The sequence below is a fragment of the Chiloscyllium punctatum genome, chromosome 13, assembly GCF_047496795.1.
Source record: "Chiloscyllium punctatum isolate Juve2018m chromosome 13, sChiPun1.3, whole genome shotgun sequence".
In the NCBI taxonomy this organism is placed as follows: domain Eukaryota; kingdom Metazoa; phylum Chordata; class Chondrichthyes; order Orectolobiformes; family Hemiscylliidae; genus Chiloscyllium; species Chiloscyllium punctatum.
Window position 1 is genome coordinate 107,967,347 of NC_092751.1, and position 26,964 is coordinate 107,994,310.

At 42.6% G+C, this 26,964-nt stretch overlaps 1 protein-coding gene across 1 annotated transcript in view; it reads right to left on the bottom strand.

The window, feature by feature from the left end:
• Positions 1–11,604: 11,604 nt before the first annotated feature.
• synpo2lb (synaptopodin 2-like b) overlaps positions 11,605–26,964 on the bottom strand; it is a 44,238-nt gene continuing 28,878 nt past the window's right edge. Inside the window, exon 4 of the mRNA XM_072583578.1 lies at positions 11,605–18,360. Coding sequence (XP_072439679.1) covers positions 15,764–18,360 — 2,597 coding nt within the window. The 3' untranslated portion in view covers positions 11,605–15,763. The remainder of the gene's footprint in view (positions 18,361–26,964) is intronic.

Below are 26,964 nucleotides of genomic sequence, written 5' to 3' on the forward strand. Positions count from 1 at the left end.
TTTGATTCCAAATGCACTGTGCATCATTGAGATAAATATAGTATTGAAAAGGGAGCTCAGATAGCAGAGAGACAAGATAAAACCATGTATGTAAGCAATCTTCAAACTTAAGGTTCTGACCAACTGCTCTGAGGGAAACGGAAATAAGCTGTGAAATTGAACTATAAACCTCAGGTAATCTCAATACACTAATCATCATCAGGATTCTGAGATTTGTCGTCTTTTCTACTTTATTTACAGAAGAAAACCCAAAGGTTTTTGTTTGTTGGCATTAATCATTCAAGACAGGAGATTTACAGGTTTGATCCCTGTCCAGGTTTTATTTGTTCCCAGCATGTGGGTGTTACTAGGTGGACCAGCTTTTATTGCCCATCCTATGAGCTGCTTTCTTGAACTGCTGCAGTGCATTTGAGGTAGGTAGACTCATGGTACTATTAGGGTGGGGAATTCCAAGATTTTAACTCAGAGTATATAAAGGAATAGTGATATATTTCCAAGTCGGGATGGTATGTGACTTAGAGGGGAAGTTGCAGGTGGTGGTCTCTGGTTTCTGCACACCTTGTCATCCAAGGTAGTAGAGGTTGCAGGTTTAGAAGGTGCTGTTAGAGGAGCTTTGGTGAGCTGCTGCAAAGTGTCTTGTCGATAGTACACACTGCTGCTCCTGTATGTCAGTGGTGAAGGGAGTAAATGTTGAAGGAGGTGGTTGTGGTGCCAATCAAGCTGCTGCTTAATCGTAGATGATGTCCTGCATCTTGAGTGTTATTAGGCCTAGCCTCAACTGGGCAAGTGAGTAATATTCCAGCACATTCCTGACTTGTTCCTTGCAGATGGACCATAGAGGACTAGAGAGATAGTTTACTTGCTGTCAATTTACATAACTAGTCCCGGTTTGTTTCTGGTCCATTGCAATGCCCCTCATGATGTTGATAATAAGGGATTCGGCAATAGGAATGTCATTAAACACCAAGAGTGGTGAGTGCCCTATTGGAATTGGCCTAAATGCCTTCAGTTGAGTGAATTGAACATGGTTTTTATTGGCTGGTGTACAACAGATGATTTGAATGGGCTTTGTGACTGCACTGGGTTCTTCTGTGAGAGCAGTGATCTATTTGTTGAATTTATCATTGAATTTAAAATAAATGGATGAGGTAAGAGGTGAGTACAGTTACTTGACAAATTGCAGACATTTTTTTTTTCATTTCCATGTTTGCAAATGTCAGAACAATATTTGTTCTGTCTAACATAAAGTCATGAGATTGTCAAACATTTAGACCTATCAATTGCATTTGTTCAAGTATACAAGGTTTCTCTCAAAACTTTTACTCACATGGTCTTTCATTAAGAAACAACTGAGTAAAATTTGTCCTAGAGGAAAACTGTGGCAATGGTTTCTATTCTCACCCAACACCTTTACCCATGGAATCCCTTGTCATCTATCATTGTCCTGTTCCTGTATAAAGTTTTTCTTCAACAATGTCATAGGAAGATAATGACATCAGTTTCTTGTGTACAATATCAACACCAAACTCTCACCAGCATCATCTCTCTTGACCCCTCTGTTGTCTCTATGTTGCTAGAGACCTTGTCTGAAAGGTAGTCATGGATAAGACTTAAAATTGTTCAATTTAGCATTGAACTCCATTGCCCTTCCTGCTTTGTGTATCAGATTGAAAGGTTTTGTCCACAACCTGTCCATGTCCATTTGGATTCTGAGCTAAACTTTGGATTCTATTATTCTTTTCATTACAAAAACTGACTACTTTCACTTTTACAACATTGCCTACCACTACATTAGTCTCAGTTCACATGATGCGAATCCATCATCTATGATTTTGGCACATCAGAACATAAATATTCCAAAGCATTCCTGATGTAATCTTCAACCAACCTAAAATTCAGCTTTTCCAAAGCTCTGTTCCCCACACTCTAACTTCTACAAAATCTCATTCAATCATTACCATTATGCTTAAATATTTATATTGACTATTCATCAGTCAATGCCTTGACTCTTAAGACTCTAATTCTTGTTTTGAGTTCTCCCCTTGTTCTTAACCTCTTTATCACTGTGTTATGACATGGGGTAAACCCTCCTGCTTAACTTAAAACCAGGAACACAGATACGATTTATCCCGGGTGTTGTCTGTAAATATTCAAGTGGCCAAGAACTATTTAAAGTAAAAATTAACAACTTTATTTCTTAAAGTATAACAGAGAATAATTAACCTACAACTTTTACAGTTCCTTACTCTAACTTATCTGTTACCTTCTCTTCTGTAATACTAGTCTGATAAAATCCCTGATTACGATTTACAGGAAAATTCAAATTTTAAAACCAGCCAGCGGTGGAATCTTTTCTTTAACTTCGTCAGTAGGTGGGCTCTCCAAATAGGCATTAAGGTTTTTCTCTGTGCAAACTCCTTCCCTAGACAGGCACCTCTCAGAGAGTTCTGACTAGCAGTCTACATTTGTTGGTCTGGTGGCAGTTCTCCACCCAACTGTTCAGTTTTCCTTAGTCTTATACCCTAAAGTATCAGATTGTGTCATTGGCTTTTAAGATTGTCAATATACTCAATTCAAACTTGGTTAGAATTTGGTATTTTTCGGGGTATAATTTAAACTGATCGGCCTAATTCAAATCTGTTTTGTCGTTTCTAGGCAACCAGCTACCCCAGTAGCTGAAGCATATGTTACATTGTATCTTATTGAGAATGCTTGGTGTTGTCACTGCTAGTTTTTACTCTCTTAAAGGTATAGTTCACCCATATCTTCATAACACCTCCCCTTTAAGAAAAAATAAACCATCATAATGAAAAGATGGCTTCATTTTTTTCTCTACTGTTTTAAACACATGACCTTAACATACAGATAACTGTAATATACGTTCACCTTAACATCTTCTCATATATAGATATAGATATCATTAAATAAAGACAAAGCTCATCTAAACTCTATCAGTTAAATCCATGATAACGCATCTGAGATTACATTCTTCTGACCCGCAATATATATGATTTTTAAATTAAATGGTCTGTAACATAAGACTCCAACAAAATAGTCTCATGCGTTCTAAAAATGTAAGCGGATTGTGGTCAGTGTCCACAACCATCTCCCACACAGTGTTTGTGGCATACACATTAAAATGTTGTAAGGCCAGTACCAAACTCAATAGTTCTTTTTCGATCATAGAGTATTTCCTCTGGTGGATGTTGATCGTCTTCAAAAAGTAACCAACTGGCAGTTCAATCCCAACCTCATCTTCCTGCAGGACTACAGCTCTAACTCCTATGTCACTAGCATTGACGGTGACTTTAAAAGGTTTTGAAAAGTTTGGTGTAGCTAAAACTGATTTGGTGGTTAAATGGCTTTCAAATGGTCGAATGCCTCCTGGCATGGTTCTGTCCACCAAAACTTTATATTCAGCAATTCAGATAATGGTGCCACTACACTGCTGAAGTTTGGAATCCGCTGAGTCCTAAGAATCGAAGCACCTCTTTCTTCGAGGTTGGTCGTGGAAATTCCTCAATGGCCTTCGTCTCTGCATTCCGTGGGGTCAACCTTCCATGACTGATGTTATATCCCAAGAACGTCACCTCTGCTTTCGTGAATTCCATTTTATTTAAGTTTATCACCAGTTTTGCTTCTCGTACTCGTTCAAAGAACTCTGCCAACTGTCACGTGATCTTTCCAGGGCTTACTAAAGATCACTACATCATCCAAATAGACTGCACAGTTTGTTAACTCAGCCACAACTCTGTTCATGAGTCTTTGGAATGTGGTGGTTGCACTCTTCTTTCCAAAGGGCATCACTTTAAACCAATAGAGCCCATTTGGGGTTACAAACACAGAAATTTCTTTTGCCACCTCTGATAAAAGTACCTGCACATTAAGTAACTACATATTAAGTCCAACTTGGTGACGTAACTGGCTTGTCCGACTTTCTTGATACAGTCCTCCAATCTAGGAATTGGAAAGGAGTCCGATTTTGTAATGGCATGGTCCTTCAGATAATCCACACAGAATCATTGAGTCCCATCAGGTTTGAGAACTAAGATGATCAGTGAACTCCACGCACTGTGGCTTAGTTTGATGATGTCCTTGTCGAGCAAGGCCTCCACCTCCATCTGGACCTGTCTGACTTTGAAAGGATTAAGCCGATAGGGATGTTGTTTTATTGGACCAGTGTTCCCTACATCTACTTCATGGACAATAGCATTAGTCTTCCCATCTGATTCTTACATATGTCCTTGCACTGCAGTAACAAATATTTCAACTGCATTCTATGTTCCTGAGACAGAAAGTTTACTCACCTATCCTACTCCTCAAGGACTTCTTCATTTTTAAAATCTATTTTGAGGCACCTCAAAATCCACATCATCTGGATTTGATTCCTCACTCTACGGGGTAGTAACTATCACTTGTTTTTCCTGTTCTTTCTCTCTAGAATAATACAGTTTCAACATGTCCACATGACATACCCGATACCTTTTTTCGTATCTGGCATCTTTAAGATAGTTCACCTGACTCAACTTTTTCTCAGTTTGATAGGGATCACTAAACCTGGTTTTGAAGGGATCTCCTATCACTGGTAACAGTACAAACACATCATCCCCTCGGGAAACCGTCAGAGTCTCCGAGCTTTTATCTACCACCTGTTTCATTCCATACTGTGCCCATTTTAGGTGTTGTTTAGCTAACTTACCTGCACGATTTAATCTCTCTCTCACTTACGATACATAACCTTAGTGTGGGATCTCCAACTTTGGTCCTGTCAATTTTTCTTTAATTAATTTCAAAGGGCCTCTCACTTCATGACTGAATATTAACTCAAAGGGAGTAAACTGAGTAGATTAATTTGGACATCTCTAATGGCAAACAATATGAATGGGATACCTTTATCCCAATCATTCAGGTAATCCTGACAGTATGTTCTCAACATAGTCTTCAAGGTCTGATGCCACCTTTCTAAAGCTCCCTGGGATTCAGGACGATATGCACTGGATTTAAAGTGCTGTATACCTAAGCTATCCATAACCTCCTTAACAGCCTAGCAGTAAAATTTGACCCTTGGTCTGACTGAATATCTCTAAGTAGCCTGTATTGTGTGAAGAAAGCTACTAAATCCTCTACTAGCTTTTTTGCTTTGATACTCCGTAAGGGAATTGCCCTCGGAAATCTGGTAGACACAGACATTATGATTAACAAATATGGGTTCCCACTTTTAGTTCTTGGGCGGGGACCTACACAATTGATTATAACTCATGTGAAAGGCTTTTCAAATGCAGGAATTGAAAATATAGAAGGCATGGTTAATAAGTTTGCAGATGACACCAAAATTGGTGGTACAGAGGAGGGTGAAGAAGGTTATCTAAGATTACAAAGACATCTTGATCAGTTGGGTCAATGGATGGACAAGTAACAGATGGAGCTTAATTTGGGATAAATGTGAGGTATTGCATTTTGGTAAAACAACAAGGGCAGGACTTATACAGTTAAAGGTAGTGTTTTTGAAGAGAGACCAAGGTGTTCAGGTACATAATTCTTTGAAGTCTGCATCACATATATATAGTATTAGTTTCTGGATGTAGGTTTGCTCACTGAGCTGGTAGGTTCATTTTCAGACATTTCATTAACATACTAGGTAACCTCTTCAGTTAGCCTCGGGACAAAGCACTGCTGATGATTCCTGCTTTCTATTTATATGTTTTGGTTTCTTTAGGTTGGTGGTGTCATTTCCTGCCGTGATGTCATTTTCTGTTATTTTTCTCAGGAGATGGTAAATGGGGTCCAAGTCAATGTGTTTGTTGATAGAGTAATAGAGTTAAAAACAATGACTGCAGATGCTGGAAACCAGATTCTGGATTAGTGGTGCTGGAAGAGCACAGCAGTTCAGGCAGCATCCAAGTAGCTTCGAAATCGACATCTCGGGCAAAATATCTTCATCAGGAATAAAGGCAGTGAGCCTGAAACGTGGAGAGATAAGCTAGAGGAGGGTGGGGGTGGGGAGAAAGTAGCATAGAGTACAATGGGTGAGTGGGGGAGGGGATGAAGGTGATAGGTCAAGGAGGAGAGGGTGGAGTGGATAGGTGGAAAAGAAGATAGGCAGGTAGGACAAGTCATGGGGACAGTGCTGAGCTGGAAGTTTAGAACTAGGGTGAGGTGGGGGAAGGGGAAATGAGGAAACTGTTGAAGTCCACATTGATGCCCTGAGGTTGAAGTGTTCCGAGGCGGAGGATGAGGCGTTCTTCCTCCAGGCATCTGGTGGTGAGGGAGCAGCGGTGAAGGAGGCCCAGGATCTCCATGTCCTCGGCAGAGTGGGAGGGGAGTTGAAATATTGGGCCATGAGGCGGTGTGGTTGATTGGTGCGGGTGTCCCGGAGATGTTCCCTAAAGCGCTCTCCTAGGAGGCGCCCAGTCTCCCCAATGTAGAGGAGACCGCATCGGGAGCAACGGATACAATAAATGATATTAGTGGATGTGCAAGTAAAACTTTGATGGATGTGGAAGGTTCCTTTAGGGCCTTGGATAGAGGTGAGGGAGGAGGTGTGGGCGCAGGTTTTACAGTTCCTGCGGTGGCAGGGGAAAGTGCCAGGATTGGAGGGTGGGTTGTGTGGGGGCATGGACCTGACCAGGTAGTCACGGAGGAAACGGTCTTTGCGGAAGGTGGAAAGGGGTGGGGAGGGAAATATATCCCTGGTAGTGGGGTCTGTTTGGAGGTGGCGGAAATGTTGGCGGATGATTTTGTTTATGTGAAGGTTGGTAGGGTGGAAGGTGAGCACCAGGGGCGTTCTGTCCTTTTTATGGTTGGAAGGGTGGGGTCTGAGGGCGGAGGTGCGGGATGTGGACGAGATGCGTTGGAGGGCATCTTTAACCTCGTGGGAAGGGAAATTGCGGTCTCTAAAGAAGGAGGCCATCTGGTGTGTTCTGTGGTGGAACTGGTCCTCCTGGGAGCAGATCCGGCGGAGGCGGAGGAATTGTGAATACCGGATGGCATTTTTGCAAGAGGTAGGGTGGGAAGAGGTGTAATCCAGGTAGCTGTGGGAGTCGGTGGGTTGTAAAAAATGTCAGTGTCAAGTCAGTCGTCATTAATGGAGGTGGAGAGGTCCAGGAAGGGGAGGGAGGTGTCAGAGATGATCCAGGTAATTTTAAGGTCAGGGTGGAATGTGTTGGTGAAGTTGATGAATTGCTCAACCTCCTCACGGGAGCACGAGGAGGCGCCAATGCAGTCATCAATGTAGCGGAGGAAGAGGTGGGGAGTGGTGCCGGTGTAATTAGGTCCCGGAGATGTTCCCTAAAGCGCTCTACTAGGAGGCGCCCAGTCTCCCCAATGTAGAGGAGACCGCATCGGGAGCAACGGATACAATAAATGATATTAGTGGATGTGCAAGTAAAACTTTGATGGATGTGGAAGGTTCCTTTAGGGCCTTGGATAGAGGTGAGGGAGGAAAATGACATCACGGCAGGAAATGACACCACCAACCTAAAGAAACCGAAACATATAAATAGAAAGCAGGAATCATCAGCAGGTCCACACCCCCAAACAACCCACCCTCCAATCCTGGCACTTTCCCCTGCCACCGCAGGAACTGTGAAACCTGCGCCCACACCACCTCCCTCACCTCTATCCAAAGCCCTAAAGGAGCCTTCCACATCCATCAAAGTTTTACTTGCACATCCACGAATATCATTTATTGTATCAGTTGCTCCCGATGCGGTCTCCTCTACATTGGGGAAACTGGGCGTCTCCTAGCAGAGCGCTTTAGGGAACATCTCCGGGACACCCGCACCAATCAACCACACCGCCCCGTGGCCCAACATTTCAACTCCCCCTCCCACTCTGCCGAGGACATGGAGGTTCTGGGCCTCCTTCACCGCCGCTCCCTCACCACCAGACGCCTGGAGGAAGAACGCCTCATCTTCCGCCTCAGAACACTTCAACCTCAGGGCATCAATGTGGACTTCAACAGTTTCCTTATTTCCCTTTCCCCCACCTCACCCTAGTTCTAAACTTCCAGCTCAGTAACTGTCCCCATGACTTGTCCGGACTTGTCCTATCTGCCTACCTTCTTTTCCACCTATCCACTCCACCCTCTCCTTGACCTATCACCTTCATCCCCTCCCCCACTCACCCATTATACTCTACGCTACTCTCTCCCCACCCCCACCCTCCTCTAGCTTATCTCTCCACGTTTCAGGCTCACTGCCTTTATTCCTGATGAAGGGCTTTTGCCCGAAATGTCAATTTCGAAGGTACTTGGATGCTGCCTGAACTACTGTGCTCTTCCAGCACCACTAATCCAGAGTAATAGAGTTGTTGATATATAGGATGATTAATAAGGTGGTTAGCACACTTGTCCTCATTGCTCAGACCTTTGAGAATAGGAATTAGGACATTATGCTGAGATTGTATAAGATGTTGGTGGGGTCTCTTCTAGAATGCTTTGTCCAGTTCTGGTCACGCTGTTATAGGAAGGATATTATTAAATCAGAAAAGGTTCAGAAGAGATTTACCTGGATGTTGCTGGAGGATTTGAGTTAGAAGAAGAGGCTGGGACCTTTTCACCTGGAGAGTAGAAGGTTGAGGGATGACCTCATAGAGGTTTATAAAATCATTAGGGGTACAGATGAGGTGAATGGCAAGTGTCTTTTCCATAGGATGGGGGATTTCAAGACTTGGGACCATGTTTTAATGTGATAGAAGAAAGATTTCAATAAGACTTTGGGGCCATTTTCTTTACATAGAGAGTGGCTCGTGTGTGGAATGAACTTCCAGAGGAAGTGGTGGATGTGGATATAGTTACAATGTTTAAAAGATATTTAGATAAGTACATGATGGTGACAATAGTTTAGTTTGTGATTATGGTCAGCATGGACTGGTAAACTGAAAGACCTGTTTCTGTGCTGTGTGACTGTATATGTTTGATACATTTTTTCTTAATTTTTCAAATAATAGCATTTGAATTGTTTCACTAACTTTGATACTTAATGTGTATTCCTGCTCTTAAAGAGCCCATAGAGTTTTTAGATCAATTTCTCTGTTTTCAGAGTGTGCTGAGACAGGAATACAATCACTGTCACATGTCCTGTATCACAGTCTTACAACCTTTTCAAATTTCCAAAATTATGTTGCAATTAGACGTTTGCAATGAGGAGGCAGTCAGCTACTTTTAAAACTCTATGTCAAGTTATTCAACCTCTGAAGTGGTGGAGGCACGCAGTCAGTGCAAAACACTTATCCTCATTGCCCATAGGACGGGGAATTGATAGGAATTGGGTGGTGGCAATTTTGTATCAGAGTACCTTTATTTATGTTCTTAAACATTCACAATCGTGTATTTTGTTACGAATAAATGTTTTAGTTTTATGTTAACAGTTGTCTATGATTATGTTATGAATTATAATTACTTGCTGTATTTGTATTATCATCACAATTTGGCACCTACTGCCATGATATTTTTCATTAAACCACACTCTCTCCATCTTTCTATCCCAATTATCATCTTTCTACCATCTAGTCCACATGGCTGGGTTCAGTTGGTTTATAGATTATTGTACTCTCCAGTTTATCACAAGCAACATCATAGAACATCCTGCTGAGTTACATATAAACCCCAGGTGTCACTGGCTGGATTCCTTTGTATTTCTAACTTTGATTATCCTTCCACAACAATCTGAGGGATATGGTGCTAATTCTGGCCAGACCATGCTAGGAAGAATTTCAAAGCTGTGAAGATGATGCCAAGGGGAATCACGAGGACAGTGTCAGGGATGAAGGACAGAGAAGGAGCAAATTAAGGGGAGATTTGAGTGGAGGTTCAGAATCATGAGAGTCTTTATGGAATAAGGACATACTATGTTTAATGACTAGAGCTTTGAGGAAAAGGTGAAAGGAATGGGACCAATTGGATAGCCCAGTCATGATGTACGGTAAGAATCAATGGTCTTGAGCCACTTACAAGGAAGGGAAACTCCTGGTACTTCTTCATCATTTTGGCTGCAGACCATTTTATCCAAGTTGAGCTTCAACCAAGGTTTAAAGTCTTACTTACTCTTGGCTACAGTGAACTTGTGTCTTCCCACTGAACAGAAATATAGCAGATTTTAATTGTATATTTCTGAAAAATAATATTTTTATTCTTCATATTCCACACCCTCTTCTGTTGCCATCCACCGTCATGCTCCAGTTCTGGCTTGTGTTCTTTTTATCTCCATTGAAGTGTTGATTTTCTCTCATTGGTGACGTATGTGACTGATCGCAGGGCAATGAATTATGCTGCTCTCATAACATGAAAGATGTGCTGTCACATGCTGCAGTGTCACATGGCAGTATCAGTACAAATGAGGGATATAAAAATATCAGCCAACTGGGAAAGTCAGTTCAAATGACACGCTTGGTACACAGCTCAGGTTGCCAAGAGTCAGAATTACCTGCCTAACCATCTTCGTGATCAGCTAGAGGATATCAGAGCTTTGGTTACAGCTACCCAGTTGATAAGCCTGTGTACTTTGAACGTAAGTCTCATATTTTCTATTTTATTCTGCCTCTGGTTTATCTCTGCCTTTGCTTTGCCTCCAGGCCAAAAAGAATAGTGCCAGTTGCTTGGAGATGATGGGAGTGTTGCATGTCATTCCTCCAGCATTCCTCCCTTCTCTCAGGCTACTGTTCAGAAAACCATGAACAAGGCTCCCAGACACCACATAGCCAGCAACACTAACTAAGAGAAACAGAACAAGTCATTAAAAGCAGTGAGCTGCATCCTGACTCCATCTATTATGTCTGTCAGGGGCTCCCTTGCACTCTCACCTGATTGAAGGCACTGTAATGTGTAGTGGTGATATGTGTACAAGACCTATAATCCAGGCAACGCAAACTTCAAACTTACCAGGACAACTTGAGAGTTTGAATTCAGTATGAAAACAATTCAGGTAATTCACAATGGATTTAGCAAAAGTGGCCATCAGATAGGTTTTTAAAACAAACAGTGGCCTATATGTAACTCCAGTCCCCCATAAACATTATTAACTCTTAACTGCCCTCTTCAGTGACTGAACAAACCACCAAATTGGATCCAACCTGCTAAAGTGTATTGTGAAGACTCACTACCATCTTCTCAAGGTAAGTCACAGCAAATTGTGACTTCCAGAGGTTCCCATGTCTCAGGAGTAAAGAAGATAACATGACTTTAAAGAAGGTTGTTGGACAGGATTACCAATTTTCATCACATGACCTCACAATTCCAAATATCTTGACAGTCTTTCCCATCTTTCATAGGAATAACTATACTATTAAAAGAGAAGGAAACAAGCTCTTGATAACTTAGGAACCAAATGGATTTTCTCCCTGGAAACGCTGACAGCAGTGTCCTAGGCTTTAATCTGCAGAGAATCCCAGAGACCATTAGTCAGAGATGACTTTGTGCAGTGCAGAAATTCATTGTGAATTAGTCTCTGAATAGGGTAATATCTCTCAGCAGGCATTAATCCTACTTCTTCCAACAGATGTCAAGTGTTTCGCGTTGACTCCCATCTTTCAGTCTGTTCTGGAGACGTGTTGTGTCCCCCTCTGTATATCTGCTCACCACATTTTACTCTCTAAGCAGCTCACAAGTTGTATCAATTAATCACATTTTATTATTTTACATCAGCATACATAGCACTTTAACATACACAACAGTTTAAACATTAAAAATCTTATAAACGTATATAGTTGTCAAAAAAGCAATGTCACATCTATGAGAATCAAAGCAGATCTATCACCTATCTGTAAAGAGCAAAGCTGCATTGCTTTCTTTACTGCAACAACACTGGTCTGACTTGTCCTAAAACCTATGAGAAGTATGTTATTCCTTTCACTGGCAATCTGTAACTCTCAGGGCACAGTTCTGCACAGCCTCACTGGCTGCAAAGGGGTCTTTGCTTGATAAGCTGAAAAGTTAGCATCTTTTAAAAGCAGAAAAGTTAGCATCTGTGGAGAGAGAAACCAAATTAAGATCTCACATCAATGGACCTTCATTTCAATATCTATTTGAAAAACACAGCCACAATCCTGAAATATTTGTTTTTATTCACTGCTGGGACATGGGCTTTGCTGGCCAAGCCAGCATTTAATGCCCATCTCCAGTTGCCCCTGAACTGTTGAATCTATGTGCTGAAGGTAAACCCACAGTGCTGTTACAGAGTCACTTCCTGGATTTTGACCCATCAACACTGAAGGAACAGCTTATTTCAAAGTCAAGACAGTAACTGGAAGAGAACATGCAAGTGAAGGTGTTCCAATTTCATGGAATCCTTACGGTGTGAAAGTAGGCCATTTAGCCCAACAGATCCACTGTCTTCCACCCAGACCCTACCCTATTCCTGTAAACCTGCATTTCCCCTGGCTAATCCACCTAGCTGCACATCCCTGGACACTACGGTACAATTTACTATGACCAATCCACCTTAACCTGCACATCTTTGGACTGCGGGAGGAAACCCACAGTGCTGTTAGGGGGTCACTTCCTGGATTTTGACCCAACACTGAAGGAACAGCCACGCAGACACGGAGAGAATGTGCAAACTCCACACAGTTGCCTGAGGCTGGAATCAAACCCAGGTCCCTACGAGACAGCAGTGCTAACTACTAAGCTTCTGTGCCATCAAATTTATCTGCTGCCCTTGTCCTTCTCGATTATGGCAGTCATGAGTTTGGAAGGTGTTGTCAAAGGAGCCTTCATGAAATTCTGCAGTGCATCTTGAAGATGGTACATACTGCTGTTACTGAGTGTCTGTGACAGAGGAAGTGAATGTTTATAGATGTACTGCCAAGCAAGTACTTTACTTTGTCCTGAATGGTGTCGAACTTTGAGTGTTATCAGAGCTGCTGTTATACAGGCAAATGGGAGTAATCCCCACTGACTTGTAGATTGTGGACAGGCTGTGGGGAATTAGGAGGTAAATTACTTGCTGCAGGAGTCCTAACCTCTCGCCACAGATTCTGCCTGACCTGTGAAGTATTTACAAGGAGAAAGTGAGAACTGCAGATGCTGAGATCAGAGTTACGAGTGTGGTGCTGGAAAAGCACAGCAGGTCAGGCAGCATCCAAGGAGCAGGAGATTTCCTGATGAAGGGCCTATTCCCGAAACATTGATTCTTCTGCTCCTCGGATGCTGCCTGACCGGCTGTGCTTTTCCAGCACCATACTCTCGCCTCTGAAGCATTTACAGTCATTTCTGCTTTTACTTTGGATTTGCTGCATCTTACAGAGTCATAGATTGAATTAGAATTACTTAGTAGTTTGGTACAATTATCACTGTTAAGGGTTTTATGCACAGTCAAATGTGCAAAGTGGGCAAGCAGCATAATTTTGTTTGAAAATGTTAATGTCAGTCTCCTGAGTGCTGTTTCTACAAAGCTAAATACACGATTGTGGTGATGAAAAGGTGAAATTATGTGAGAGGTAGGGTTTACAAACTTCAGCAATTTCACACAGCAAAAAAAAAGTCAACTCTTCAGTTTGGATCAATATTACAAACCAAATTGAAACTTTCCATTCCAAAACCTAAATATTTTTCTAAAGCAGATGAACTCATACTTTGGCAACATTAATTATTAAGGCACTTGGGTGCTTTCTTGAAATGCCAAATAAAAGTCAAGATTTTCACTACTGAATGTTACAAGTTCTTCAGGAGCTCAGTGATTGGTCAGTAAGTCATAACCATATTGTGAAGAAAATATTGCAAATTAATTACCCTTGCAATATTAGGCTTAATAGCTCAAACCAGCACAGATCATTGAAATCTTCTCAGGCTCCATTTACTCTGCTTCCTTCACCACATACAGAAACAACATCGCATCTGACCCAATCTTTCCAACATTTCGTGTCAATCCTCTATCATGTCTGTCCAGTGTCACTGATTGCCTGCCATTCTATCCACATTTTTCTTGTTAATCCCAATGGTTAATGCAAGGAATATGGAAGGTACACAAGCATTCATTTTTGTCAGTCAAGAATATTTCATATATTCACACTCCTGTCATATTCTCTCAGAAAGCAGTTTATTTCAAGAGCGAGTTCATTTTCCTCTAACGAGATCTGCAGTTCATATTCAGTATTTAACAAAGGTAAAGCCACTCCTGAAGATAATTCAGGACAAATCATTTGGTTTTAATGAATAGCACACTTGTATGAATCTAGCATTTTCCCTACTGAAATGCCTCAAAACGTTTCACACAATGAAGTGACTCCTATTGTTTGACACAGTGGAATTGATGAGTTGTGCTGCACTGTCGTTCAGCTTGGTGTTACATCTGGTCAGATGGCTCAGAGTCCAATGGTGGTCTTTGCTCCAATTAGGCAGCATCAAAAGGTGCCTGCATTGGACATCCCGTGCATGTGTTAAAATATTGTAGCAGTTGGTACTAAACATCATGAGCATAATTAATAAGTACAGGCTCAACACTGTTTGTTTGGAGATGGCATATCATTGTCATTGCAGTCATTTTTCCTACTTTGGCTGCTGATGTGAAATATTAAACATTGGAAACAGAAGCCTAAATGGACAATACATTGAGATAATACTTGGAATAATGTAGGTCTTTGCCCTACAGTAGATACATCCCAGCATCTCCAGTTACTCAATTCTATTATTATTTTATTCCCAGGAGTCTTCAGGAGTTTCTCCTCTGATACTTTTTCACCAAATGATTGTCACCACTACAGCATACTATATGACAGTAATGATCCAAAGCTATTGATGGGATGCTTAGAATTATTAGTGTGACAGTTTATAACTGATATATTGGAACATCTTTGTGAGCTGATCATCATGGTAACTGTCATTAGCCAATTCAAATTCAAGGATTCCTCCAAAACATACTTAATATGTCACACAATAGAATAAGGGATTGCACCTGTTTTTAGTGAGGATCCTTCAAAAATATAGCAATGCTGTGGTGTTAGGTAGAAATCCTGCCAATAGTAAAAGAGGGAGATGGATTCAATGATGTACTCAGGATGATATCATTGCTTTGAGTTCATGTTCAAGTCTGTTCAACTTTAGATGGTCATGGTTTATTGATCAGAAATCTATGGAAAGATCTACTAAATAATGACAATGCACTGGGACCTCAGTGTAATATTAATTCACGCTGATGCTTTTAAAAAAAGAGAAGCACAATGCTCCATATTATCCAAAAACAATGTGCAAATTATAAGCCATTTTTCTCCCTGACTCAGCAGCATGTAGTTAATCTCTTTGCATGGCTTTATGTTGATGAGTTAAAGTACTCAAATGTACAGTAGTGTTTCCTTGGGGTCAGCTGTAGCTCACCAAGTTGCATCTTTGACACAAACTTGTGTCCTGAGTTGAGAACTGAATCCATGTAGACTAGAGGCACTGTCTTTCAGATAAGGCGATAAAACAAACCCCCTCAATGGGATGTATAATCTCACATGGCACTTTTAAAAGAGCAGAGAAGTAGAGCTGGTGTTTGAACCAAGATATGTCCCTCAACCAACATCAAAAACAGACGATCTGACCATTTATTTCATTGCTGTTTGTGGACGTTAACCGTGCAGATTGGCTAGAGCGTCTCCTCTGTTGCAACAGTGACTATAATTCAAAAATTATTTCATTGGTGAAAAGGCACTTTGAGGCAGCCTGGGTCATGAATAGTGCTACATAAATACGAGTAATTCCTTCCATTTTGAGATGCAAGACCTATTGATGTGAAAGAGTCTTTTGAACGTCACTCAGAATCATGATAACTGTAAACATATTTTATTACTAGAATGACCCAGGTCTCCATGTGTGAGAACTCATTCCACCTCTTACAGCTGAGAACCTCGGCCTTGGGGCATGATGTGTTGTTTTCTTTGGGATTTGAATGTCCTCCTTAGATGACAAATTAAGCACTGAAGTTTCAGAGGTTACTTGCTGCCTTCCTTTTGTTGCCTTTGTGTTTAGTTTGGAGGTTTGAGGAGCTGGTATATTGAAACTGGATATTTTGACTGGTGTTGGTGGTGGGGAAGGAGGGGTGGACATCCAAACTGGCTCAGCAAGTGTTGTGGCTGATCTTGGGGCAATAACTGTGGGAGTAACAGTAGGCAACGGTGTTGAGAAACGACGAATCTCACAGACTCTCGTCGTCTTCACAGGAACCTGTTTTGTTGAGATGAAGGATTGTTGACCAGTTTGCCTCAATGGAGCATTTCTTGGTAAGCTTGTTGTCCCCAGGTTGGATTCATCAAAGCTGAACATGGCTGGGTTTAACTGATATGGCTGATGTCTCATGAAATCAATGGCTTGTATTCCTACCTTTTGGTTCCCTGCTGGTTTCCACTTTCTTTCAGGCTTGGTGGTTGATGTTGCTCCATGTGATCTGCTAGCTGCTGGTGGATATGATGGGGAATGCATGGGGTTGTAGCCAATAGGAGGTGGGGCCCGGATATTCGGAGAATATTTCCATGTAGAAGGAAGTGAAGGAGTGGGAGATGGCCCTCTTGCCTGTGAAGTGTAATTAGGAACCGATTCCACAATAAACTTATCCATACGGCTTTGCCGCTTAGCAAAGAGTTCAGCCCCCTTTCCTTTCGATTGGAGAGACCCTGGTGTAGGATTTCCATTCACAAGTGGAGAAACATTGCCTGTTAACTGGGGCTTTAAGGAAGGTTTTGGTGCAACAGGAGGGGGGACTTTTTGCCTGCGCACCTGGGACTGCATAAAATTTGATGCTTCAGCACCAAGACTCAAAAAGTCTTCTTCAGGGCCTGACTCAAATCCAGCCCCTGAATGTTCTGGTTTCTTTTCATCTAAGTTTTGAACCAAAGAAAGAAGTTCGGGGTTTGGTGAAGGTTTTATCTGTTCAGTCTTTGTAAACATTGGCTTCCTTGTGCTTCTCCTCCGAGCTTCCTGCAAGATGCCAGTTTTAGAGGCAGGGACTGCAATTCTTTGCTCTCTAGTAGCCAGATTCTCTGATTGTGGATTGGTTGGCCAAACTGTTGATGAGGTACCACCAATGGAGGGAGCCTGGAAGTTTGCATTAATAGCAGCATTGCGCTCAATCTCCTTCTGTGGGGACAATGCCGAAGAAAGTCGGATGTTCGCAGTGCTGGTGACTGCAGCCTGGGGTGGTGAAGATGGCAGTGAAGATGGTACTGCTGTAGGTGGTGGTGACATCATGGGGAGAGGTGGTGATATCACGTGGGGCTGTGACATCATGACTAGAGGTGGTGACATCATAATCGGTGGTGGTGATGTCAAGGGTGGGGGTGGTGATGTCACATATGGTGGTGACATCACGGCTGGAGGTGGTGACACCATGGCCGCAGGTGGTGGCATCACAGATTGTGGTGGTGGTGATGTCACAGCAGGTGGTGGTGACATCACAGCAGGCGGTGGTGATGTGACTGCTGATGATGTCATCACCATAGGTCCTGGTGAATAAGGAAGCCCCATTCTTTTCGGGGCTCCAGTTTCCTTTGCTGTCACAGGTTGGATTTTAGGATTCACAGTTGGTGAAGAGACTAACTCTGATGGTGGTGTGAAAGGCATTGCATGTTTGTTTTGCCCGGTATCTTGATCCCAAGACATCGCAGGAACTGCACTTTTCCTGAATAAAATTGGGGCAGAGACAGAATACGTTGGTGCTGCTCGGCTTTGCTGAAACCCTGGAGTGAATGGCCTCGCAGTCCTGTTTGTTACGCTGGATAGGAAGGAGGTACCTGGTGAAAAGTGCTGTGTATGATGCTGTTCTCTGGGTCTCCTCTCCTGTAATGAGGGCTCTGCAGCAGAAAGGTTCATTTCTGCATAGTTTTTTAAAGTTTCAGAGGTAGGTGTTCCACTGCATACATTTGAATTGCTGGGCCAGGTACTCTCTCCATTTATCAGATTGTAATTCCTCACTTCGGCCTCTGACTTTGGTTTCATTTGGAGACTGTCTAGCCTCTGATTGGGAGACTCCTCCACCGTATATTCCCCTGCTCGTTGTCTCTGGTGTTCAAATAGCATCACACCCTTCCCCTTGGTTTCAGTTAAACTCTGGGACTCAGATTTGGACTTTTCCATGTCCAGGTAAGAACCATCCCAATCTGATCCTGTTGACTGATTCGTTAAGCTTTTTGCGTCAGAAAATGCCTCTTCATCAAACTCAGACTCACTAGTCGGCAGCAATTCTCCATCCTCATCAATATTCTGCTTTTCCTCGTCCACACTTCCATAACTAACCAGGGTGTATTTTTTTGCTCTTTGACGACGTTTCTTAAACATAAGCACTCCCTTTGAGTGAGGATTAGGTGCGGAGGTAAGCAGAGATGCGATGGTCTTGCATTTTGTCCTGGCTTCTTTCACTTGCTTTTCCTGCATACTCTCACTGCGATGAAGCTCTGAAGTTCAAACAGAAAAAACTGTCACAAATTATTACTTGTTCAAACAAAACAGGAACAAACATATTCTGAAGGTACAGCCTTATTTTCAACACAAGAGAATTAGGTGTTCTAAACTGAAAGATAAACAAAGAAATCCCTAACTACCAGCATGAATTTTCCTGACCCTGCCTTGTTCAAAACAACTGCAAATCCCAAAGTCACTGTTGATGTTTTGCTGCATCAGAAAAAAATTGTTTTGTGGCTCAGAGGTTATTTTGAGAACTACAGAAACACTATCGAACTCATCTACTCAGAACTGGGTGAATGAATCAAATGTATTTTAAACACTCGAAATAGTAGGAAGCTGCAAACTAATGCCGCCATCTGCTTGTGGGAGACAGGCTCTTTCCAGAATGGTGATGAAAGGAACACGGAGGGTTGCAACAAGCTTTGGCCTTTGGAGAATTAACACAAGAGGGAAACAGAGCAAAACTTGATAAAGAATCAAGACTCCTTTGATACTGGTTCATAGTGCCATTGCTGACATGGAGTTCAGAGGTAACACTCTGATCTCTGAGTCTGCAGGTTCTGGGGTTCAAGTATTGTTTCAGAGACTTGAGAACAGAATTCCAAGGCTGACACCACAGTGGAGTAATGACGGACTGCTGCACTGTCAGAGATTCTGTCTTTCAGATGAAATGTCAAACTGAGGAGCCATCTGCTCTCTAAGATGGATACAAATGATCACATGACACTAATTCAAAGAAGAGCTCGATGGTTGTCCCTAGTGTCCTGATGAACATTGATGCATAATCAACTTCATGAATATGGATGATTTGGTCTTTATTATTGTTGTTTGTGGGAGCTTACTGTGCACAAATTAATGGTGTATTTCCTACTGTATAACACTGACTATACATCAAAAAATATCTGCAGAGTGCTCGGAGATGTCCTGATGGTTAGAGATTTTGACACCTACAGAGTCATAGAGTTATACAGCACAGAAACAACCTTTGGTCCAACCAGTCCGTGCTGACCATAATCCCAAAATAAACTAGTCCCACCTGCCTGTGCTTGGCCCATATCCCTGCAAACATTTCTTATTCATGTAATTATCTAAATGTCTTTTAAATGTTGTAATTGTACCAGCATCATTATACCAGGGGGAGGCAATGGCCCAGTGGTATTATTGCTGGACTGTTAAACCAGAGAGCCAGGTAATGTTCTGGGTTTCAATCCCGCCTTGGCGGATGGTGGAATATGAATTCAATAAATGTCTGGAATTAAGAGTTTCATGATGATCATGAAGCCATTGTTGATTGTTGGAAAAAAACCCATCTAGTTCACTAACGTCGTTTAGGGAAAGACAATGCCATCCTTACTTGTCTGGCTTAATGGGACTCTAGACCCAAAGCAATAACAGTTGAATTTTAACAGCCCTCTGGGCAATTACGGGATGGGCAATAAATGCTGTCCAGCCAGTGATGTCCTCATCCCATAAATGAATAAAGGAAAATAAAATCCACCACTTCCTCTGGTAGTTCATTTCACCCACCACCACTCTGTGTAAAAAAAATGCCCCACATCTTTTTAAAATCTTTCTCCTCTCAATCTAAAAATATGCACCCTAATCTTGAAATCCCCCACCCTACGGAGAAGACACCTTATCTATATCTCTCATGAGTTTATAAACCCCTATAAACTATTGAGAGTAGTCTTCTGAAGCTGGGTTCAAACCGCAGGAGCTGGTGTTGTCTATCATTAACACAAACTTATGGTCTTAACTTTCATCTTAGCCAAACTGGAAATGTTCAATAATTGGCATTGTACATGAAGAAAGAATCTCATTCTCCATCAGTCTGAAACTTAATCCTGCATTCAGCACAAAAAAAAATTATTTAAAGTTCTTGTACAAATATACATGTCTCTCAATTGACTGAGCTAACTTCCAGAATCTTCTCCATATTATCATTCAGTCATTTGGAAAAAAATTAATGTCCATAACCTGAGGATTGTAAGAGAAAACATAGCCCCCTTTATACATTGCAAATGACTAAGTGACATCATTTGTCATGAATCATAGAATTGCTGCAACACATTTAGTCTGGCATATGGGCGATGATTCTCCATAAAAGTGGTTCGGTTTTCCATTTTCTCGACTGTTCCCCATAGCTCTGCAATTCTTTTTCTTTTGTTGATTATCCGATTAACCTTTGAAAGCCCCAACCAATCAGCCTTCACAGCAGTCTCAGGAAGTGCATTCCAGATCCTAATCACTTTTTTGTCTTGTCATGTTGGTTTACAACCCTTCCACCAATAGAACATAGAACATAGAACATAGAACAATACAGCACAGAACAGGCCCTTCGGCCCACGATGTTGTGCCGAACTTCTATCCTAGATTAAGCACCCATCCATGTACCTATCCAAATGCCGCTTAAAGGTCGCCAATGAATCTGACTCTACCACTCCCTCGGGCAGCGCATTCCATGCCCCCACCACTCTCTGGGTAAAGAACCCACCCCTGACATCTCCCCTATACCTTCCACCCTTCACCTTAAATTTATGTCCCCTTGTAACACTCTGTTGTACCCAGGGAAAAAGTTTCTGACTGTCTACTCTATCTATTCCTCTGATCATCTTATAAACCTCGATCAAGTCACCCCTCATCCTTCGCCGTTCCAACGAGAAAAGGCCGAGAACTCTCAACCTATCCTCGTACGACCTACTCTCCATTCCAGGCAACATCCTGGTAAATCTTCTCTGCACCCTCTCCAAAGCTTCCACATCTTTCCTAAAGTGAGGCGACCAGAACTGCACACAGTACTCCAAATGTGGCCTAACCAAAGTCCTGTACAGCTGCAACATCACCTCACGACTCTTGAATTCAATCCCTCTGCTAATGAACGATAATACTCCATAGGCCTTCTTACAAACTCTATCCACCTGAGTGGCAACCTTCAAAGATCTATGTACATAGACCCCAAGATCCCTCTGTTCCTCCACCTGACCAAGAACCCTACCATTAACCCTGTATTCCGCATTCTTATTTGTTCTTCCAAAATGGACAACCTCACACTTGGCAGGGTTGAACTCCATCTGCCACTCCTCAGCCCAGCTCTGCATCCTATCTAAGTCCCTCTGCAGCCGACAACAGCCCTCCTCACTGTCCACAACTCCACCTATCTTTGTATCATCTGCAAATTTACTGACCCACCCTTCGACTCCCTCCTCTAAGTCATTAATAAAAATTACAAACAGCAGAGGACCCAGAACTGATCCCTGCGGAACTCCACTTGTAACTGGACTCCATGCTGAATATTTACCATCTACCACCACTCTCTGACTTCTACCGGTTAGCCAGTTTTCTATCCAATTGGCCAAATTTCCCTCTATCCCATGCCTCCTGACTTTCCGCATAACCCTACCATGGGGAACCTTATCAAATGCCTTACTAAAATCCATGTACACTACATCCACTGCTCTACCCTCATCCACATGCTTGGTCACCTCCTCGAAGAATTCAATAAGACTTGTAAGGCAAGACCTACCCTTCACAAATCCGTGCTGGCTGTCCCTAATCAAGCAGTGTCTTTCCAGATACTCGTAAATCCTATCCCTCAGTACCCTTTCCATTACTTTGCCTGCCACAGAAGTAAGACTAACTGGCCTGTAATTCCCGGGGTTATCCCTATTCCCTTTTTTGAACAGGGGCACAACATTCGCTACTCTCCAGTCCCCTGGTACCACCCCAGTTGCCAGTGAAGACGAGAAGATCATTGCCAACGGTACTGCAATTTCCTCTCTTGCTTCCCACATAATCCTAGGATATATCCCGTCAGGCCCGGGGGACTTGTCTATCCTCAAGTTGTTCAAAATGTCCAACACATCTTCCTTCCTAACAGGTATCTCTTCTAGCTTATCAGTCCGTTTCACACTCTCCTCTTCAACAATACGGTCCCTCTCGTTCGTAAATACTGAAGAGAAGTACTTGTTCAAGACCTCTCCTATCTCTTCCGACTCAATACACAGTCTCCCACCACTGTCCTTGATCGGACCTACCCTCGTTCTCGTCATTCTCAGGTTTCTCACATATGCATAGAATGCCTTGGGGTTATCCTTGATCCTATCCGCCAGGGACTTTTCATGCCCTCTCTTAGCTCTCCTAATCCCTTTCTTCAGGTCCCTTCTGGCTATCCTGTATCCCTCCACTGCTCTGTCTGAACCTTGTTTCCTCAACCTTATGTAAGCCTCCTTCTTCCTCTTTACTAGACATTCAACCTCCCTCGTCAACCAAGGCTCCCTCACACGACCATTTCTTCCCTGCCTGATCGGTACATACATATCAAGGACACGTCGTATCTGCTCCTTGAAAAAGTCCCACATTTCCACCACATCCTTCCCTAACAGCCTATGCTCCCAACGTATGCTCCTCAAATCCTGTCTTACAGCATCGTAATTTCCCTTCCCCCAATTGTAAAATCTACCTTGTTGTGCGCACCTATCTCTCTCCATAACCAAGGTGAAAGTCACAGAATTGTGGTCGCCATCACCAAAATGTTCACCCACCAACAAGCCCACCACTTGTCCCGGTTCGTTACCGAGTACCAAATCCAATATGGCCTCCCCTCTGGTTGGACAATCTACATACTGCGTTAGAAAAGCTTCCTGGACACACTGCACAAACACTGCCCCATCCAATCTACTTGATCTAAAGAGCTTCCAATCAATATTTGGGAAGTTGAAGTCGCCCATGACTACGACCCTGTGGCTTCTGCACCTTTCCAAAATCTGTTTCCCAATCTGTTTCTCCACATCTCTGCTGCTATTGGGGGGCCTATAATAAACACCCAATAAGGTGACTGCACCTTTCCTATTTCTGACTTCAGCCCATACTACCTCCAGAGGCAGATCCCCCTCAAACTTCCTTTCTGCAGCCGTTATACCATTTCTAATTAGCAATGCCACCCCCCCTCCTTTTTTACCACCCTCCCTAATCTTACTGAAACATCTGTAACCAGGAACCTCCAACAGCCATTCCTGTCCCTCATCTATCCATGTTTCCGTGATGGCCACAACATCGTAGTCCCAGGTACCGATCCACGCCTTAAGTTCACCCACCTTATTTCTGATACTCCTTGCATTGAAGTATACGCACTTGAGCCCATCTCTGTGTCCGCAAGTAGTCCCTGTCAGTGCTACCTTCTCCACAGCCTCCCTACAGTCTTGGACATCCTGACACACAGCTAGCTTACTTGCTGGACTACAAGTCCGGATCCCATCCCCCTGCCAAATTAGTTTAAACCCCCCCGAAGAGTGCTAGCAAACCTACCCCCCAGGATATTGGTGCCCTTCTGGTTCAGGTGCAACCCGTCCTGTTTATACAGGTCCCACCTTCCCCAGAATGCAGTCCAATTGTCCAAATATCTGAAGCCCTCCCTCCTACACCATCCTTGCAGCCACGTGTTCAACTGCACTCTCTCCCTATTCTTTGCCTCTCTGTCACGTGGCACCGGCAACAACCCAGAGATGACGACTCTGTCTGTCCTAGCTTTTAGCTTCCAGCCTAACTCCTTGAGTTCTTGAATGACCTCCCCACCCCTCTTCCTACCTATGTCGTTGGTGCCAATGTGTACCACGACTTCTGGCTGCACACCCTCCCCCTTAAGGATTCTGAAGACACGGTCCGAGACGTCTCGGACCCTAGCACCCGGGAGGCAACAAACCAGCCGAGAGTCTCGCCCATGTCCACAGAACCGCCTGTCCGTCCCTCTAACTAGAGAGTCCCCTATAACTAGCGCTCTCCTCTTCTCCCCCTTTCCCTTCTGAATCTCAGAGCCACAGACCCCTTCACTGCAGCTTACACCTGCAAGGCTGTCCCCCCCAACAGTTTCCAAAGCTGCATACTTATTTTTTAGGGGAACGACCACAGGGGAACCCTGCACTGCCTGTTTCTTCCCCTTCCCACCTCTAACTGTTACCCAGCTACCTCTGTTCTCTGGAGTAACTATGTCCCTATAGCTTCTATCGATCACCCTCTCAGCCTCTTGAATAATCCTCAGCTCATCCAGCTCCAGTTCCAGTTCCCTAACTCGTTCGGTGAGGATCAGGATCTGACTGCATTTCCTGCACACGAAGTCGGCAGGAGTATCGGTGGTCACCCCTACCTCAAACATCCTGCAGGAGGAACATTCCACCGCCTGCGCTGCCATGACTGTACACTGTCTCCAAAAACAAGAACACTGAGTCAATAGGAACAGGATTTCCCTGTGCACTTTGTCTGGACCCCTCGTGATTCTGGACACTCAATCAAATTTGCTCACAGCCTTCTCCTCCCCACTAACAGCCCCACTAACACTTGTTTGAGGAAATACATTGTGTGACGTAGGTGAGATAGATCAAGCCAATCCCTCATTGGGTCTATTTCTACCATATTAGCTGCAGTGAATCACACAAAATAGTAACAAAGAGATATTGCCCTCATCTCTCCCAGTTACAAAGCAAGGAAAATGGCCAGGATGTCATTTGATGTTGTGATGGCTCAAATGAAATTTTGGAGCTACGGTGAGGATAGGACAGCTACACCCCAAGAACAGCAGTGATTCAAGAAGGCAGCTCACCATCACTTCTACAGGGTGACTCCGGAAGGGCCCAGCCAACAGCGTCCATTTTACATGAACAAATAAAAAGGATCGGATCCAGTGTTTTTCCTAGCCCTAACTCTCAAAGGAGTTCTGCACTGGTAAAGTGATGTAAAGAAACAAATTTACCTCTTGCAGACTAAATACTGGCTAACTGAAACTGCATGTTTATTTCTGCCTGAGGGATTCATTGTGAAGTTTTATGTTTATGTTGCCTTTTGTGACACTTAGAAATGTTGCAACTGGGGTCTAATGGAAAGCTGCTGGGGCAGAACATCTGTAGACTCTTATATCAAATTCAAAATCTTTCTTTTGCATGGATTGCATGGAAATTTCTGCATATACAACTCCAATGTCCCTATTTAAAATGAAGTCTACTGATGTGAACTTTATTGGGCTGCAATTAGATATTTCTTTCAGCAGAGGTGCTTCAGAGGCATTATTGAAGGGAGGATGGAATTATCTCAGGACAAGTTTGCCTCAGAAATATAGCTGAAGAAATTTATAATGAACTTTAAAATAACAGTACTTGACCTAAAATGTTGGTGATGTATTTTTGAGCCAATTTTTGTAATCCTGTATTACAAAACTTTGTTTAATCTTGACCTGTTGGGTGAACTGCAGTGAGAAATTGGCTAGTTTTTCTTTGTATTCATTCTAAGGCTATAGAGGTTGCTGGCAAGGCTCGCATTTATTGCTGATCCCTAGTTACCCTTGGTGAGCTACCTTATTGAATGACTCCAATTCATGTAATCTAGGTAGTTTTGCAATGCTATTGGGAAAGGATTTCAAGGCTTATGGCCTAGTGATTGTGAGGGAACAGCATTACAGTTCCAACTGAAGATGGTGTGCAGCTGAAAGGGAACATGTTAGTGGTGGATTTGCGGCCCTTGTCCTTCTGAATGGTGGGGAGCGCTGATTTTGAAGGTGCTGACAAAGGAGCCTTGGTGAGTTACTGCAGTGCACTTCACAGATAGTACAGACTGTTACCACTGTGTGGCAGTGGTGAATGGAGTGAATGTTAAAGGTGTTAGATGGGGTGTGGATCAAGCAAGTTGCTTTATCCTAAATGGTGTCAGCTTCTTGAATGTTGTTGGAACTGCTATAACCAGGCAAGTGGGGAATATTCTATCTCACACCTGACTTGTGCCTGACAAATGCTGAACAGGCTTTATGGAGTCAGGTGGTGATTATTTGCCACAGAATTCCTAGCTGATGACCTGATAAATATGGCATATTTATATAAATTTTCACAAACTATCCCAGTTTAAATTGAATCATACAAAACTATAATAGATATGGAGCAGACACTAGTGCTTTTAATTTAAAAGGATATTAATCTTTTAAACAGATCAAGGTAAAATCATTCAGCAGTAAACCAGCTATTCACTGATGAAATTTTGGAATAGTTGCTTTAAAGTGTAACACAGATCTTTTCTTTGATTTTTCTCTCTGAGGAAGAGGAGCATAGCAGTCTCAGTGAATTGTACAATGTATTGTTTCGATCGGTACTGCCATATCTGGGGAAATACCTTTGTGTTTAATTAATGATTAATATGTGGATAAGTACAAAGGTATTGAAAGTTTTCTGTTTACGTTAATGCAGCTTTATGTTTTTAATAAGATCTGAAGTGATATGGAAAGTAAAGGAAGTCTTAATCCTATTAATCTTCTGTTGTCAACAGTATGATTTTCTTATTTCCATTTGTAGCAATCCCAAGTTTAGTCATCCTAAAACATTAGTATTAATAAACCACAAGGAATGACAAGTGAACCATATATTTGTGCTAGAGACTTTCTTTCTAATTCACTGGCACTGTTGAAATGTTTAGACAGAGACTACTTAGAAATTTTATCTTTGACCGATATCTGTTCACTTCTGCCACCAAAATAAAACAGTGAGATAGAGGGTTTAGTTTGTCCTGGCTATAGTGAATCAAAAACTTATTTATAACAACATTAGGGTCGTTATTAAAATCTT